This window comes from Crassostrea angulata, chromosome 3 (genome assembly GCF_025612915.1).
Source record: "Crassostrea angulata isolate pt1a10 chromosome 3, ASM2561291v2, whole genome shotgun sequence".
Classification (NCBI taxonomy): Eukaryota; Metazoa; Mollusca; class Bivalvia; order Ostreida; family Ostreidae; genus Magallana; species Magallana angulata.
The window spans coordinates 5,065,506-5,080,406 of record NC_069113.1 but is presented as its reverse complement, the minus strand read 5'-3'; the positions used below and the strand labels follow the sequence as shown (position 1 = coordinate 5,080,406).

At 32.2% G+C, this 14,901-nt stretch overlaps 1 protein-coding gene across 1 annotated transcript; it reads left to right on the top strand.

The window, feature by feature from the left end:
* The first annotated feature begins 3,293 nt into the window (after positions 1-3,293).
* On the top strand, positions 3,294-7,813 carry LOC128177538 (thyrostimulin alpha-2 subunit-like). Its single transcript, XM_052844273.1, has 3 exons — positions 3,294-3,587; positions 7,016-7,191; positions 7,421-7,813. The coding sequence occupies exons 1-3, from the start codon at positions 3,488-3,490 to the stop codon at positions 7,511-7,513; spliced, it is 369 nt and encodes a 122-aa protein (XP_052700233.1). The 5' UTR covers positions 3,294-3,487; the 3' UTR covers positions 7,514-7,813.
* The last annotated feature ends 7,088 nt before the right edge of the window (positions 7,814-14,901 follow it).

The window sequence follows — 14,901 nt, the reverse complement described above, 5'->3', positions numbered from 1 at the left end:
AATGTTTGGACAGGAAATTTATCTTATGAAACTTCAAAACGATTTAAGAGTCATATTTTCAAAACTTAGAAACTAATAATTATAAATTACCAATTGAAACTTGAAGATGAAGTAACATAGAATTTGTTCATTATGTAATAAAAAAAATTTGGGTGACATATACCACTATAATAATATGTCAGGCAGTTTCTTAACCCCGGAACAAATTAATTGAGGAAAAATACTCATCAAATATTAAAGAGGTTCGATCCTCTGTTTTTGCGTAGCCATTTTGGGTCAACTCTATTCTGGAAATTATGGATCATATATTGATTCTACTCATGTATTCATATTTTATAATGCCAATTTAACTATATTGAATAAAATAGTAAAGGAAAAATTACATATTTACAGAGTTTACTGGGGACTATAATTTTGTGGCGGAAGGTTTTTAAGAAGAAAATGAACATTTTTCTTAACGCAGTTGTTTTAGAGTATCGTCACTTTAGCTTCCTTATTTTCAGTGTAGACCAAAATTTCAGGTAGCTTGTGCATTAGGATATCTTCATTTTGTGACAAAAAACATTTTTACAATTTTAAAATATTTCTATCGACACATTTTGGCATATTTAACTTATAGTTCATAAAAGTCAAGGAAAAATGAATCCCAATTTTCCCCTTAAATTAGCTTATTTCATGCCATAGCTGAATTTTAACATAATAGACCCATACTTTTTGTTTTATTTTCTGAATTTATAAGTTTTTTCTGACAAGTGTATCATACATAATTTGAGAAAAAGTTTGAGACTTTTAAAAAAATTCATTGCATGTTAAATCGTAAATGGATAAAAATAGCGTTTAATCAGTGCAAAAAGGCAAAAATATCAATTTGGTGAGGAAAATGTAACATTTTTCTTTATGATTATTTTAGTCTTATTTATTTTAAAGAGTATAAATTTGTATATGATGCCATGGATCAGTCCCATTAAAAATTATAGAGGGAAAAGTGATTTATGTACAATTTGCACCTTCAGTGCAAAAAGGTCATATTAAATACACCATAGCGCCAAATGAAGCATATAGACACCAACATTTTGTTTTGAATTTTGGTTAAGCTATGTGTGTAGGTTTTTAAATAAATACTTTGGAAAAAAACTTAAAGACTTTTCATCGCAGGATCCAACGTCCTTAACACTTATACATTTGGGAATCTTATGAATACCATAGATACTGATTCGTTGATAAAAATGTCCGCAGTTATCTCGATTTATTTTATTTCTGTTCTCTTCCTAACATTGACACTGCATTTGTTCATTTGTAAAAAAATTTGTACCTCATATACAATTCATATGGTTTGAGAGAAATAAATATTTATTCATTTCATCAAAAGATAGCATCTGAGAATAATTACATTAGTGTTTTAACTGGGTTTTTTCGGTTTTGATATTAAGACATATAGATCGATGTATTACAATGATATAACATTATTAATTTATTTAACTACGACAAAGGATGTTTTAAAACTGCTTGTTCCGATTCTTTGGCCAACCTAATATTAAAAAGATACAATTATTTTTATGCAAAGTTAAAATATTTTTATGCAAAGTTAGATATGTATCTATTCAACCAACGGAATCGGCCCCTTGTCAGTCTCTTTTACAAGTAGAAATGTTCAAAATTAATAAAAGTAATTGTTGTTAGGTTACACAAAAATACAAAGCGTATGCGCTATGGTAGACACACTGAATGCTCGGTGTCATTTTACCCAAGTTTTTAATGCATAAATAACACAACAATTGCTTTTTAAAAATTAAATATCAGTCTTGATGTTTCGGAAAAGAAACTTATGTTTTCCAAATCATATCGATCTGATGCTTGGTGTGGTGGAACGATTTGATGTTTTGTGCAGTGAAACTCCTTTTAGGCCTTTGAATATTAAATTAGGACCCCTCTCCAATAAATTATTTATAGAAGTCTCTTTTTTTAATGGGCCAAAACCGTCATCAACTATTTGTAACGTACACGCACACATCTCGAAGGATCGATTACTATAAAGGCATTATCAACAAGTCATGATAGTATAAATTCATTTTCTTTCGTAATGTTTAATTTTTACCCTAACCATCCCTTCCTAAGAGTTTAATGTTACAAAATCAGTAGGAATACAATACCTTGTATAAAAAGAGGCGGGCGATGGGCCTTTTGTTAAAGTTATATGCTTACACTTATATAGTGGTGCTTTTGTAAAATGTCATGGCAGCATTAACGATAATTGGCAGAAATAAGATAAAATTTCTGACTTTATCTCATCCCCTGTATATTGCTTAAAACATGTTAAACTTGTAAAACTGTAAGTGAGCCAAAATGAAAAGATATCACAGGAGAATAAGGGAGGGGGTTGGAAAGAGGAATACATTGCATATTCAAATATTTTTTTTCTAAAATACATTATTATGCCTTGATTTTATATAGAGAAAAATAAACTCATAATGCAAAAAAGCATTACGAGCTCGATAATTTTCAGAAAAGTCACCGGAAGTCTTTAGTTCCTTGAATACCTTTAACGTGACTTACCAAATAAGGAGTTCCGTCTTCGTTTAGCGACAACTCCCCGTGAACGTGCGTTGTTTAGACAAGGATTAGGAGGGGACACACCGTCCCGATAAGAATAAGCGCTATCAGTCTCATCAGTCAAAACAAGACCATTATTCACAATTTTATAAATACCTTCAAATTTAGAAATGCGATTTATTTTTGAATTCGGTTAATAGTACATTCTTTGATGAAACAAGACTTGACCTTTTTAATGCTGCTATAAACTAAGAAAGCTGTAAAATTTTAGTCTATGAACCACATCTTCCGTGACAGGATAACATATTGTTTATTTTGCTTTCATCTAAGATGCAATAAATTGCCTATTTTAAGAAAATATAGTTTTGATTTTTCATTGCACCGAATTACAACAAATATTGAAAAAGCACTATTGTGAACCCAGAAAAATCAATATCTATTTTTTTTGGGGGGTGGGGGGGGGGGGTGTGAAATATTTGAATTTTTGATGCTTGACGTTTGCATAGTACAGTTATAAGTCATTTTGTGTATCCAAATATTCATTGAAATTGTGGGGTTATTTCTTTTATCTCTTGGTATTCTTGATATTAATTTGGACTTCATCAGTCATAATATTTCTAATTCTCAATGAGGCTCTACAGCATTTAAGTTCTGTAAGATAAGCACAAATCATTCGCTGAACGACCAGCAGCATGAGATGGCGCGCTCTCTATCATAGCCGCTACACTGCTCGGTGAGGGACGTCTTCCGGTGACGAAATCAATCGGCAGACAAGGGACTGTGGAGGTGTAGTTGTTTGTCCCTTCCACGTCAATCCCGGCTTCTGTTATCACACTGTTACACGGGTGGATCGCCACAATAAAACTTGTTAGCAGGTATTTAATAAGGAATATGGACCTATGCATGCTGGGTATGCAACCTGAGGAAAGACCAAAAAATGAGTTTTAACTGTGTGTGGATATTTCTTCTTTTTGTACAATTTGTGTTGTGTTCCTTCGATCCGCGGACATTGCAGAAAGCTGGTTGCTATAGAATGGGTAAGTGAATCTGTGAAGTTTATGAGTGTAACTAATTAGTTATCTCGTATCAATGAACATGTCATTTCAATTGTCAAACCTTCAATATTTTGTGAATAAAACAAATTATTATGCCAATAATGTTGATACAACTGAGTTTATTATGATTCCAACCGATTCATCTCTCCTCCTGGCTTTACTTTCTTTCGGGGAGTTGTATCCGCTGACGACATCAAAACAACCTTAATTATCTTTGGACAATTTACTTCTATTTTGATAGTTGAAACAAAAAGAAAAGCGCACCACCTACCTTTCACTTTCAAATTTAGAACAAATCGCGTGAATGGTGATCATTATTTGGTAAAATTGTCTTTGATTGTCTTCATCTTAAAACAAGATGGACATAGATATCGATGCGAAGGAATGAATGCACTATGACAGTATAACTAGCTGGACTTAAATCTTCTATCGTTGTCTAAATCACATTCGATCGACTCATATCAACAATAATCATTCCTTGCATTTTAACTCAAACATCTAACTGTATATAGTGTATGGATATCATTATTAACATGATCAATTTCGTTTCCCATTTTTAAAAAATGGCGAAGTCAACAGTTAGGTTATGGTCTGCCCCCCCCCCCCCCCCCCCCCCCCCGTTCTCCCGATGCTACGTGCCTGTAACCTAACATTGCCTTTGCGTAAAAACATGATGAGACGTCACGTGACTGACAAACGCTAGCACGTGCTCACCTGATCAAGAAACTTTTGCGTATTGACCCTTTCAAAGTGAATGTGGACGCCCTCGAACATACTCTGACTTAACAAGGATACCCCCTTAAAAAATCAGTAAATTTTAATATAATTGTGTGCAGTTAAAACACAAGAAAGAATAATATTGTAAAACGGAACAGAAAAAAATGCACATGAAAAGTTTATAACATTCCCATGGTACCATGCATTTTGATTATCCATCATCGTTATTTTGCTTTTTATAGAAAGTTTATCATATTATTTGTCTGTTATTTAATAAGCTTAATTTCATTTTATGAAGCTGAGTTTAAATAATTAGTCAACATTGACAGAATAAACAAGAAATATATTCAGTTAAAAATATGTTCTTCATGTGACATTTTGTACTACTGTTTAAGTTTATCAATGTTGAGAGTTTTGTGACGTCACACGAGAAGGAATTTAAATTATGTATTAGTAATTTATTGAATAAATAGAAATTCAAATTCATTATTTTTTATTACGATGAAATCATTTTATTATTCTCCGAAATAAGGGCTCCTAATTGACGGCACAGAAACGAAAGCAGAAACAATGACACTATTAGCATGTCTGAACAGCCAGAACGATCATTGAGAAGAATGTGGTTCTAGACAAAGTATTGCTGTTAAATAAAATCGGGATTCACATATCATGCAAGGAGGAGGATCTTCGTGTAGTCTTTCTAATATGAATTTATTTATATAATTGATTTAAAATTCAAACATTAATCGTTTAAAATATACAAAGTGAACAATTTTTGAAAGGGTTTCATTTGCCCGAGATATATTCTTAAAGGTCAATCATTTTTTCAAAGTAATCCTGTATGATTAAAAACGAGTGTATTTGTCCCGTTATCAAAGTTCTACTGTACCTTTAAAAGTGACTTAATGATGTTTTCTGGGAACTTAAGCTTGACCCTGTAATTAAGGATAATGATCAGGGGCAATTCGTGTTTGATCTCCCTGGTGTAGAGCGATGTTTTCCGCTAATCGTGAATCCACCCCGTCGCATTCCCTCGACTGTTTGAACCAAACGGGCTTAAATGTTTACCTCTTAAACACGCAGAAGCTATGTCATCTGTAAACTTATCACAAAGTTTGCTTAACATGACATATTCATGGAAATAAAGAAAACGGGTGGAAGGAGAACCGTTTACAACAAATTTCCTAGACAGCAAATAATAATTATTCATTGTTTATAAAACTCAATCTCATGTTAGTAACCAAGGGTATGATTATTTTGATTTTAATTTCTCACACAAAAGTAGAGTGCATAATTGTACAATACATAAGCTAAAAATCGCGTTATCTTATTAAAAAACCAAACACCAAACAGCGTCAATAACTAAATTTAGGATTGTCATTGCGCTATAAATGCTGCTTACAGGGGAAAAAATCATGTTTCTGATAAAATTCACTAATTGACAGTATAGTATTAAAGTATATGCGCTTGTTTTAACCCCAAAATACAAAGCTTTTAAAACCGATATGACAACAAAACACTATACATGTATACCTATTGTCATTCTCTTCTACAGTAAATGTCTTTCTGTTTCAGAGTCATAAAGACTGTTTCAGAGTCATAAAGACGTTCAGACTGTAAATTTCAGTTTCTTCCTTTTAGCCTTCCTTCTGACAAAAAAGCTTTATGTTTGAAGTCTAGCAACATTTATAACTGTTCTCTTGATATTCCTTGGCATTTGGAATTGTAACATTGTACATCCTTGTGTTAATTTGGATACTTCATGGTATAAAGCAATTAGTCTTTACCTGAGATCCCTCTGTATAAATACCAATGTATTGCAGCACGGACAATGCTTATTTACTGTTGTTGCCATGGTTACCAGAGATTAAGAAGTAACGATTTTCAATTATATTACCTGATTTAAAATCATAAATGTACTTAATGATATGAGCATATGTGTAATGGGTGAAAAAAGGAACTTTTTGACTTATTTAAATCGATATTGTTGAAAAAATAAAATATCTTTAACCCCCCCCCCCCCAAAAAAAAAGGTTCACCTTGTTTGCCTTTATAATAAAAAAAACAGTTGTCATTACATCTAAATTTGCCTGAAAAAAAAATACTTTTTCACATTATTTTAAGAACTTTGGGTAAGTTTGACGTCTTGTCTGGGTTTTTTTTTTTAATGTTAATAAAATGTTTTTAAAAAATGGAACAACATAAAATAAAAATTATTTTTGATTCGTTTTTAGTCTTTACATCAGTCAATACAGGTTATGGTGTGCTCTTTTTGTTCAATCACATACAAGCTTTTAATATGACACTTAATATGACGTGTTGCGAAATTACATTTTATTTCGAGTCAATTCCGGAAAGATGATCATAGTTTGTAAAAAGTAAAAAATTACAATTAAATTCAATCATCAATTATACAACTCTCATATGGGCTATCGCTCACTTGCAGTGTCCTAGCCTTTTTTTCTTGCGACTTTTTTGCTTTATTTCCTATATCCGGGTACCGCGGCAGTATGAAAGGATTTTTCTTTCGATGACTGAATTTCAGTGACTGATAAAATCGACAATAAAAAAATAATTATAAACAACACATTTAGCAAAACCAGAGTATTCACATCAAGTCAATTAAAATCTATTTTAATGGAAGCGCTCAATTAAGTAGCTCTTGTATTGATTATCGAATGAATTTGTTTCAGGTCACACTAGAACAGTACAGATACCTGGCTGTTTAGAATTCAATGTTACAACCAATGCTTGTAGAGGATTCTGCGAGTCTTACGCCATCCCCTCGTCCCAAAGAACTTTGTCCGCAAATACTAGACATATTCTGACGTCACGGGCAGAATGCTGTGGAATTGAAGAAACGCACGATGTAAGCAAAATCAAAATATTTGCAGCGATTTCTTACAAGTTTATAATTACTGTATTATAGATTCTATGGATAATATTGAATAAAATTTGAGTTTTTACATTATTGAACTTATTTCGAGTTGGGATTATTATAAGAGCCTAGTAAGTTCTTTGTAAATTCTAAAATTGACAAATCTCTAGAAAACCACTACCTATAATTGGTCAACTCACACTTGTTTCTCCTTTTACAGATAACAGTGTCGGTGGGATGCGCAGATGGGCTGCGCGAAGTGACGTTTAAGTCCGCCAAAACCTGTGCCTGTTCCGTATGTCGTTATGTTTAGTAAAAGGTTCCGATGACAGTAAACAACGATCGAGAATTTGTCATGTGATACATTCAATGTGCTTCATCGAGTGGCAAGGTCACATCTTAAATAATAGGCAAAACAAACAAACATTCTGATTCACTTCTTTCATTTTCGTATCATTTGAAAATAAAAGGTATCGACTGCATTCGCAATTTTTTATTCAACTTTGTTGTGGAAGGCATATGACGTCATTTAAATCCTTCTTTAATTCTACTACATGTGTGTTACATCTTTACTTACAGCTAACTTGATTTAATAATAAATTATATAACACTTTATACTTCTTGTTTTATTTTTGCAAATTTTTTCGTCAAGATTGAATTTCGCCCATGATACAGTTGTACTTCTTTGCATTTCCGGAACATGTCTTAATTTTTAAATCTTGAAAACTGAAATACTAAATTATTAGTAGAAAGCAAATGAGCCTGGATGGTCGTGGCCTGTTATAGACTGTAATAATCTTGGGTTTTTTCTGTTTTAAAATAGCACTGTATACAATCATAGAGAAATTTTAAAAGTTCGGGCTATTGTTTCTTGTTTGATTGACAAGCGGTGTGTTATTGATCTCAATCCAGGTAAATTTTAAGGGCTAAAAATGAAATCTTTTACAAGAAGAAATACATGTACAGTGTTTATAAAAAAAAAATTGAAGTCGATCTGATGAGTATTTGTCCATCCAGGCTCCTTAAAACACTCCTGTAGATATAGTGGAATAAACATGTTGATGGAGTTTGATTAGTGTATATGTTGTCAGATCCGCCTTTGGTAATCTATGTTTACTAAGAACATTCAGATGAAAATTGCATTAAAAAGGGCATAAAAATTGAAAATGAAAAGACAAGAAAACAAAAACAGGAAAACAATACGAGGTTCAAAGTGCGTAATAGTCACCTAAGTAATTAGTACGATGTAATTCAGTAGAGGATAAACAGGATGGCCATTTGTTTACATTGCAATATGCTGTTGTAAGTTAAAAATGAAAGTGTAGTTTAAATATGATCAATGAATTCAAACGAAACCAAGATCAGGACAATGGACTAGTGAAATTCAAATTTTGAAAGTTCCCAGACACATCCTAACAATGTACTCAGACTTAGTAAGATTAAGTTAATACTAGTTACATGACCAGTCAAACCCCCACCCCTTCAATACATGTAAGTCAACTACATATACATTTGAAAATCTAGAACCTTTCACCTGTAATTACATTATTCACTCAACAAAATAAGTTAAAGGCCAGTGTGAAAAAATAATTTATCCATTGCTTCTTGGAGTCGATTGTGTCCATAAATGTGAAATTGTTGCAAAAAACGCTAGCATAACAGTTGAAATCTTTTTTGGCCAATGTTTATATTCTAATAGTTCCCTTACCCTTAGAAAGTTATGAACCAACTTATAACAATAGAATCGCCCTTTATTCAGATGGTTAATAACAATAATTTTGTCCGGTTACACAAAAAATCAACGCGCATGTGCAATCGGAGTGTAAACAGAAACATTTTGTTTAGTTTCGTCCTCCGATCGTTTAAAACGGCATCACACTGTGTATAAATGAATTGTTTTCTAATACATAATTCAGTATGGTAAACAATTCTGTATCCATGTGTTTATTTTTTATTAGTCTAAAGACTTTCAATAATTTTACAATGGTATTGTTGGCGAACGCTTAATAATGTATTAATAAAACATCAAGATGAATCTAAAAGGGGGCGAAATCATCCGATTTCTTTTCAAGTATTTATGAATTGCTGTCAAGATGTTTTATTGTGTGAGTACGATATTGTTTAAAATATAAACTGCTTCCGTGATCGAGAAAAACCATAAATGCAATGCCTTTTAACACACAACTACGTTATAGAATAATTAATATTAAATCGTCCCTAAAATGTTTTAATCAATTCGACCAATCAGGTTTGAGTTTGTGCTAGATTTTCACATCTTTAGCTCACATCGGTCGATGTCGAGACCATTACGCAACCGCTATCATACCAGTCATGTTCAGCAACATTGCAGTCTTTGCATCTATGTTAAAAATTTTCACATGCTAAATTATTGGAAGTAAAATTTTTACCTTAAAGCGACTTAGCCTCCGGAACTCTTGTGCTAATTTAATATCATTCTTTCGTTTTGAAAAAAAGCACGACAAACACAGTTTCTCCTGTGTCTATTTCACTTTGTTGTAATGACCGAGTTCTGTACTTAGATCGAGTACATTATAAAGTTGGTATATAAGACTGAATATATATTGCTACCGCCTTGTCATTGCTGTTACATTTTTGTCTATAGTTTAACATATGAATTAGTTTTATTTTTTTATGATAGTATGATATTCAGACCATCTCGGTTTAATTTTATTTCATGCGTGGCATTATATAAATCGTTAGCATGATATAAAGATGGTCTTTGAAGTTAATAGCAATTTTTTTTCAAATGTAGTTTTGAAATGCGAGTTAACTGGTGTTATTGCAATAATTTTCCTAGAACTAATTAGTAGATGTCTGTAAACCATAAAACCAATGCCTAGTTTGATATATTACCAAAAATCGTTGACATTTAACGATAGGTTTGTAGACCAGAAATAAAAACCGACCAAACCTCCTCATTACTGTAAGATAATGCACCGCCCAACCCCAGAGAGAATGGTATTAATGTACCTCTTGATGGAATTATAATTATATTAAGTGACGTCTAACAATTTTATTTAAATACTTTGACATTATTGAAAATAATTAAATTGTTATTTTAACACGCAAACAAATTAAACGGAGCTCATCAGATCATCTCTAGATAAATGACTTAGAATATCAACATGGCAAACTTTTGGGAGAACATTTAAACATATTACGTTCGGTAAATCGTTTTAGATCACCTATTTGATCAGATGGTTAAATTGTTGACCACCTTACCTCCTGCTTTTGTTGGGTGTGTAACCAATCACAAATTTGCACATTTCTATCTTTACAAAGAGGCCGGTTCTGCGAATATAAAAATGTAGAAGATTAAAAATTTCAATAATAATTGGTTTGAATGGAAAAAGGTTTGATACAGTTAAAGCCATAATTCATAAAAGCTGCTTGAAAGTACAAACTTTCGCAAAATGCGCCGATACACTCTTGGATCGTTACAAGTTTCAAATACATGCATCATACCTAAGAGTCACTCAAAAGTTGAGTTTTACGATATATTAAATGAACACGAAGTATTTTTAATTGAAACTATCACGGCTAAAATAATGTGGCTTACTGAATTGTGAAGCAGTGTTAATCAAATTGGAGTAACGAATATCTAATCAATATAAAATAAATGTTTCCAAATCGTTTGCATAACCTATTTGCCTTTTAACCGTACATTTCGTGCTATTAAAGTAATTGCACTCATGTCAAAAAATTAAATTCTAGCATAATCAGTTATCAACATTTGTCCGTGGAGATTGCATCATACTGAAACGTTTCTTTGATGGCGCACCTGTCATGATGCACCTGAATAAGTCATCAGAGCAATGGCAGATATAATTCCATGTTCATGTAAAATATTTTTACAATTTTGTAAGCCATGCGAAAACTAATCACTTACATCATCTTATTTAATTATTAAAGTTGGTTAATTGACGCCTATGTTTTCTACTTAAAATGTGTTTTTCAAATATCGAAGCAGAACACAGATCTTAAATGGTAAATTAAACTGACACCTTAATGAAATGAAGATGTCAGAAGAAAAAGGAAAATGATTTCCTTAACGTAACATCAAATGACTAAAATGCGAACTCTTCTAATAGAAACATAATAAAAAGGGATTATTTGGTCATAATATAAATCGACTACACGCATGATAAAGGAAAAACAAATTGGTGCATAGGTATTACATGCATTCAACGTTGGGAAGCTATAATACAATTTTGTTTACATATTCTGTCAACAAGCTGATAATACGCATATACAAATTACGATCCTATTGGACCAGAATTCTCTTTTATATATGTAAAAAAAGAATCGACGGTGAAAGTCCTGCATTACAATAATCCTAGGGTCTTCAACCCGTGTAAATAAGTTGTGAAAAGAGCCTTTACAGTGTGGCAAACAAACCTAAGAATGCAATTACATTAGTTAATGTCACATCGACGACAAGCGATGGAGCTGGAAAGGCGAGCGTTAACACTTCATCAGCCGGGTCCCTGTCCAGCGGCCTCTAATAACAATCCATTACCAGTATCGGTAACAAGTCAGCGCGCAATAAAGGCCAATATACCCGCAATAAGCTCACAATGCAGCCATACAACCATTCATGGACAGTTTTATTTATGAAGCAATAAATATTTCATTCATGTCACAGTATTGTAAGGTTTCAATTATACGACGCCCCGTGCAAACAGTGAAGAAACATGAAGTATAATTGCTTTGTAAGCTATTGTAATATCCACAGCACACAATCAATAAACATTTGCAGTTCCCTTTTAGAACGGAAAAAATGGATATGCCACTGGTTCTTGTTCATTTACCTGTAGGTGGTAGTTAGATGAGCAGTTTTTAAATACAACCAAATCAGCAATTAAGTGCGAGGTTCATGGATACTACAAAAGCACATTAAGCCACACAATACCAAAAGTTGAGAGCTACAAAACTTTTATATGTTAAATTTAATCAGTTTTGAGAACAAATAGAACTAAACTATATAGTCTAATATAGATAGTTGGTACATTTTACACTTTATCTAAGGAATGAATTCAATATTTATTTGTTTTATACGATATAAAATGGTTTGGGACAGTTTACGACAGTTTTATACGATATAAAATGGTTTGAAACAGTTTACGCTTTGAAGCGGTTTATAAAAAAGCGTAAACTGTTTCAAACCATTTAATATCGTATAAAACTAATAAATACTGAATCAGCTTATAATTTAATTTTTTTTACTCTTCATTGTAGATGAAAACGGTCATTTGACCTTTAAAATGACGAAAAATTGTACAAAATTCAAAGGTAACGTCAGGCGTATTGATACGTTTTTGACATTAGTCTTACTATGACGTAGGCAACATTCTTTATACGATATAAAATAATTTTTTAGCCAATCAGAAAGCGCGTTACAACCAGAATTAAATTATATCAATTTAAGGAATCAAATGTATAAAGTCATGTACATGTAACTAGTAATCCATCCATAATTACTTTAGCATCGGAGTTGTATAGTCACTGCACAAAGGTTATAGAAGTTTTGGTCGATCAACAGCAATCATTGAGATTCCTAAAGAACAGTTGGTTGATCCATGATATTTCAATCAAAATAATGTGCAAGCTAGGTTATAGAGTATCTTTTTGTAGAAAGTGCCAGAGGTAATCCTGTAACAGTGCATTTGTTTCTCAGATATTAAAATAATGCTGATTTTAGGATTTCAGTTAACAATATACATACATGTACCTGTTTACTGACGCTTCACTTGTTGTTCACTGACGCAACACGTTCTGTTGTTGAGATTTGAGAACTTTAACATGGAATGGTGTGTTTAGGTGTCCCGATGCAAAAATGCTTTCAAGCCATTCTAATAATTGTTGTACGATCATACTTGCATATTGCAAGCTGTTTCCTTCAAGAATCTTCATTCAAAGATGAGCTATAGTTCCGGTAAAGAAATTTTGAACTATAAGTTTTATTTAATAAATCATTACAAATGTCAACAGATTACTTCCTGCTGTCATTTAAACGTATATGTATTTCCCCCACATCCCCCTCAACAAAATACAAACCAAAATGAAACGGCCAATCAGCTGCATTGCTCTTTTGAGGACAATTTATTTTTAGGCAGATAGAAGTAAATAACTTGGAGTTAATGGTGATGCAGTGAGGCTGCCTCGACCCGTGTTGTCAGCCATTTTTTTGCTTTGGTATGCTTTCCTAGTGTTTAACGGACGGTTTCTCTTTAGTTGCTGATGTTCCGCACACTCCTTAGAAATCCCTAGCGAGTGTTTTATGAGGCTTCGGAAATTACAATCCATTCGTTAGAAACTTAAGTTTTCAGCTTTCAGACATTTCTAATGTGAAACAAATTTATTTTCCCTTACAAGACAAAATGATTTTGTGAATGAGTGAATGTGGGAGTCGGTATTATATTTTTCACAAACGCAATCTAATACTGTTTTAAGAGCTTACAGCAATCCTTCAGTTACTTAGATTTCCATTGATTTTCATTTACTCTTGTGAAAGATTGCCACAATTATCTACTTAAGGAAAAGAAAGACCATTAGACAAAGTTTATGTTTCAATAGCCTCAATATCAACAGTACATTAACTTAATCATCTTGTTGATGGATTAAAGGATAAAAACGTGACGGTCCATCGAATGATTTTATATACATTTTGATCCTTAAAATTTTATTTCGTGCGTTCGGAACATTCATTTCAAAATACATTTCAGATTCATGAGCTACTTTCTAGAATTTTTCATCTTTGTACAAAAAAATCTCGAAAAAGAATTGAATTCTCAAGGATGTTAATGAAATATGTATATGACCAATTAAAAAGATTACAAACTATTCTGCATACAATAACAATAAAAAGACAGACAAGATTGCATATATTGTATATATTAATAAAATGTACGATCTAGACTGTCTTATCAAATGAATTCATGACATGACCATTTGCTCAGCAAGAACAAACGAGTAGACTAAATATCATATTTTAACGATAAAGTTGATTTTAAGATAAAACTTTGTGTTAACTGCAAAAGAAACAGAATGTTGACAATATAAAAATATCTTTATGACAGAAAACCTAAATTCGAAAGCAGATATCAAAAGTAATCTTTGAACGTCAATGGTGATGTTTTTTTCTCCACGGAGTTATTAAACTAGACCATTAACTATACATAATTAATTATTAATCTTTAAATGCAAGTCTATTTTCCTTACACATCCACATTGCTGCAAACAACAAAGAGTGATCATTATTTCAAATGTTCTGGTCTCAATTAAAATCAAATTAATATTAATGCAGTCAGTGTACATTATTAAATATCAGAGACCGTTAGAACGTGTTTAAAAAAGTCGTCAATTTTAGAAATCCTGGTCAAAACAGGATTAAGAACCCCTCCTTCGTTTCATCTCAATCCCGAGTCCGGAACCTCTTCCGCTCTGTACTCACATTGCCGCTTCATATGCATATTTCAAAGACTGTTTCTGTATTATTACTTTCTGGTAAAGTCTCGGCATATTCAGAGAATCATGTTTGATTTCGAATCATAAAAATTTCAAAACAATTCATATCAGATATCGATTACGATCTTTTATTTTGTTATACATCATTATTTCGTTGATGGTTTGTGACGACACTATAGTTATCTCTAAATTCAGTATTGCTTCTCAGTATAA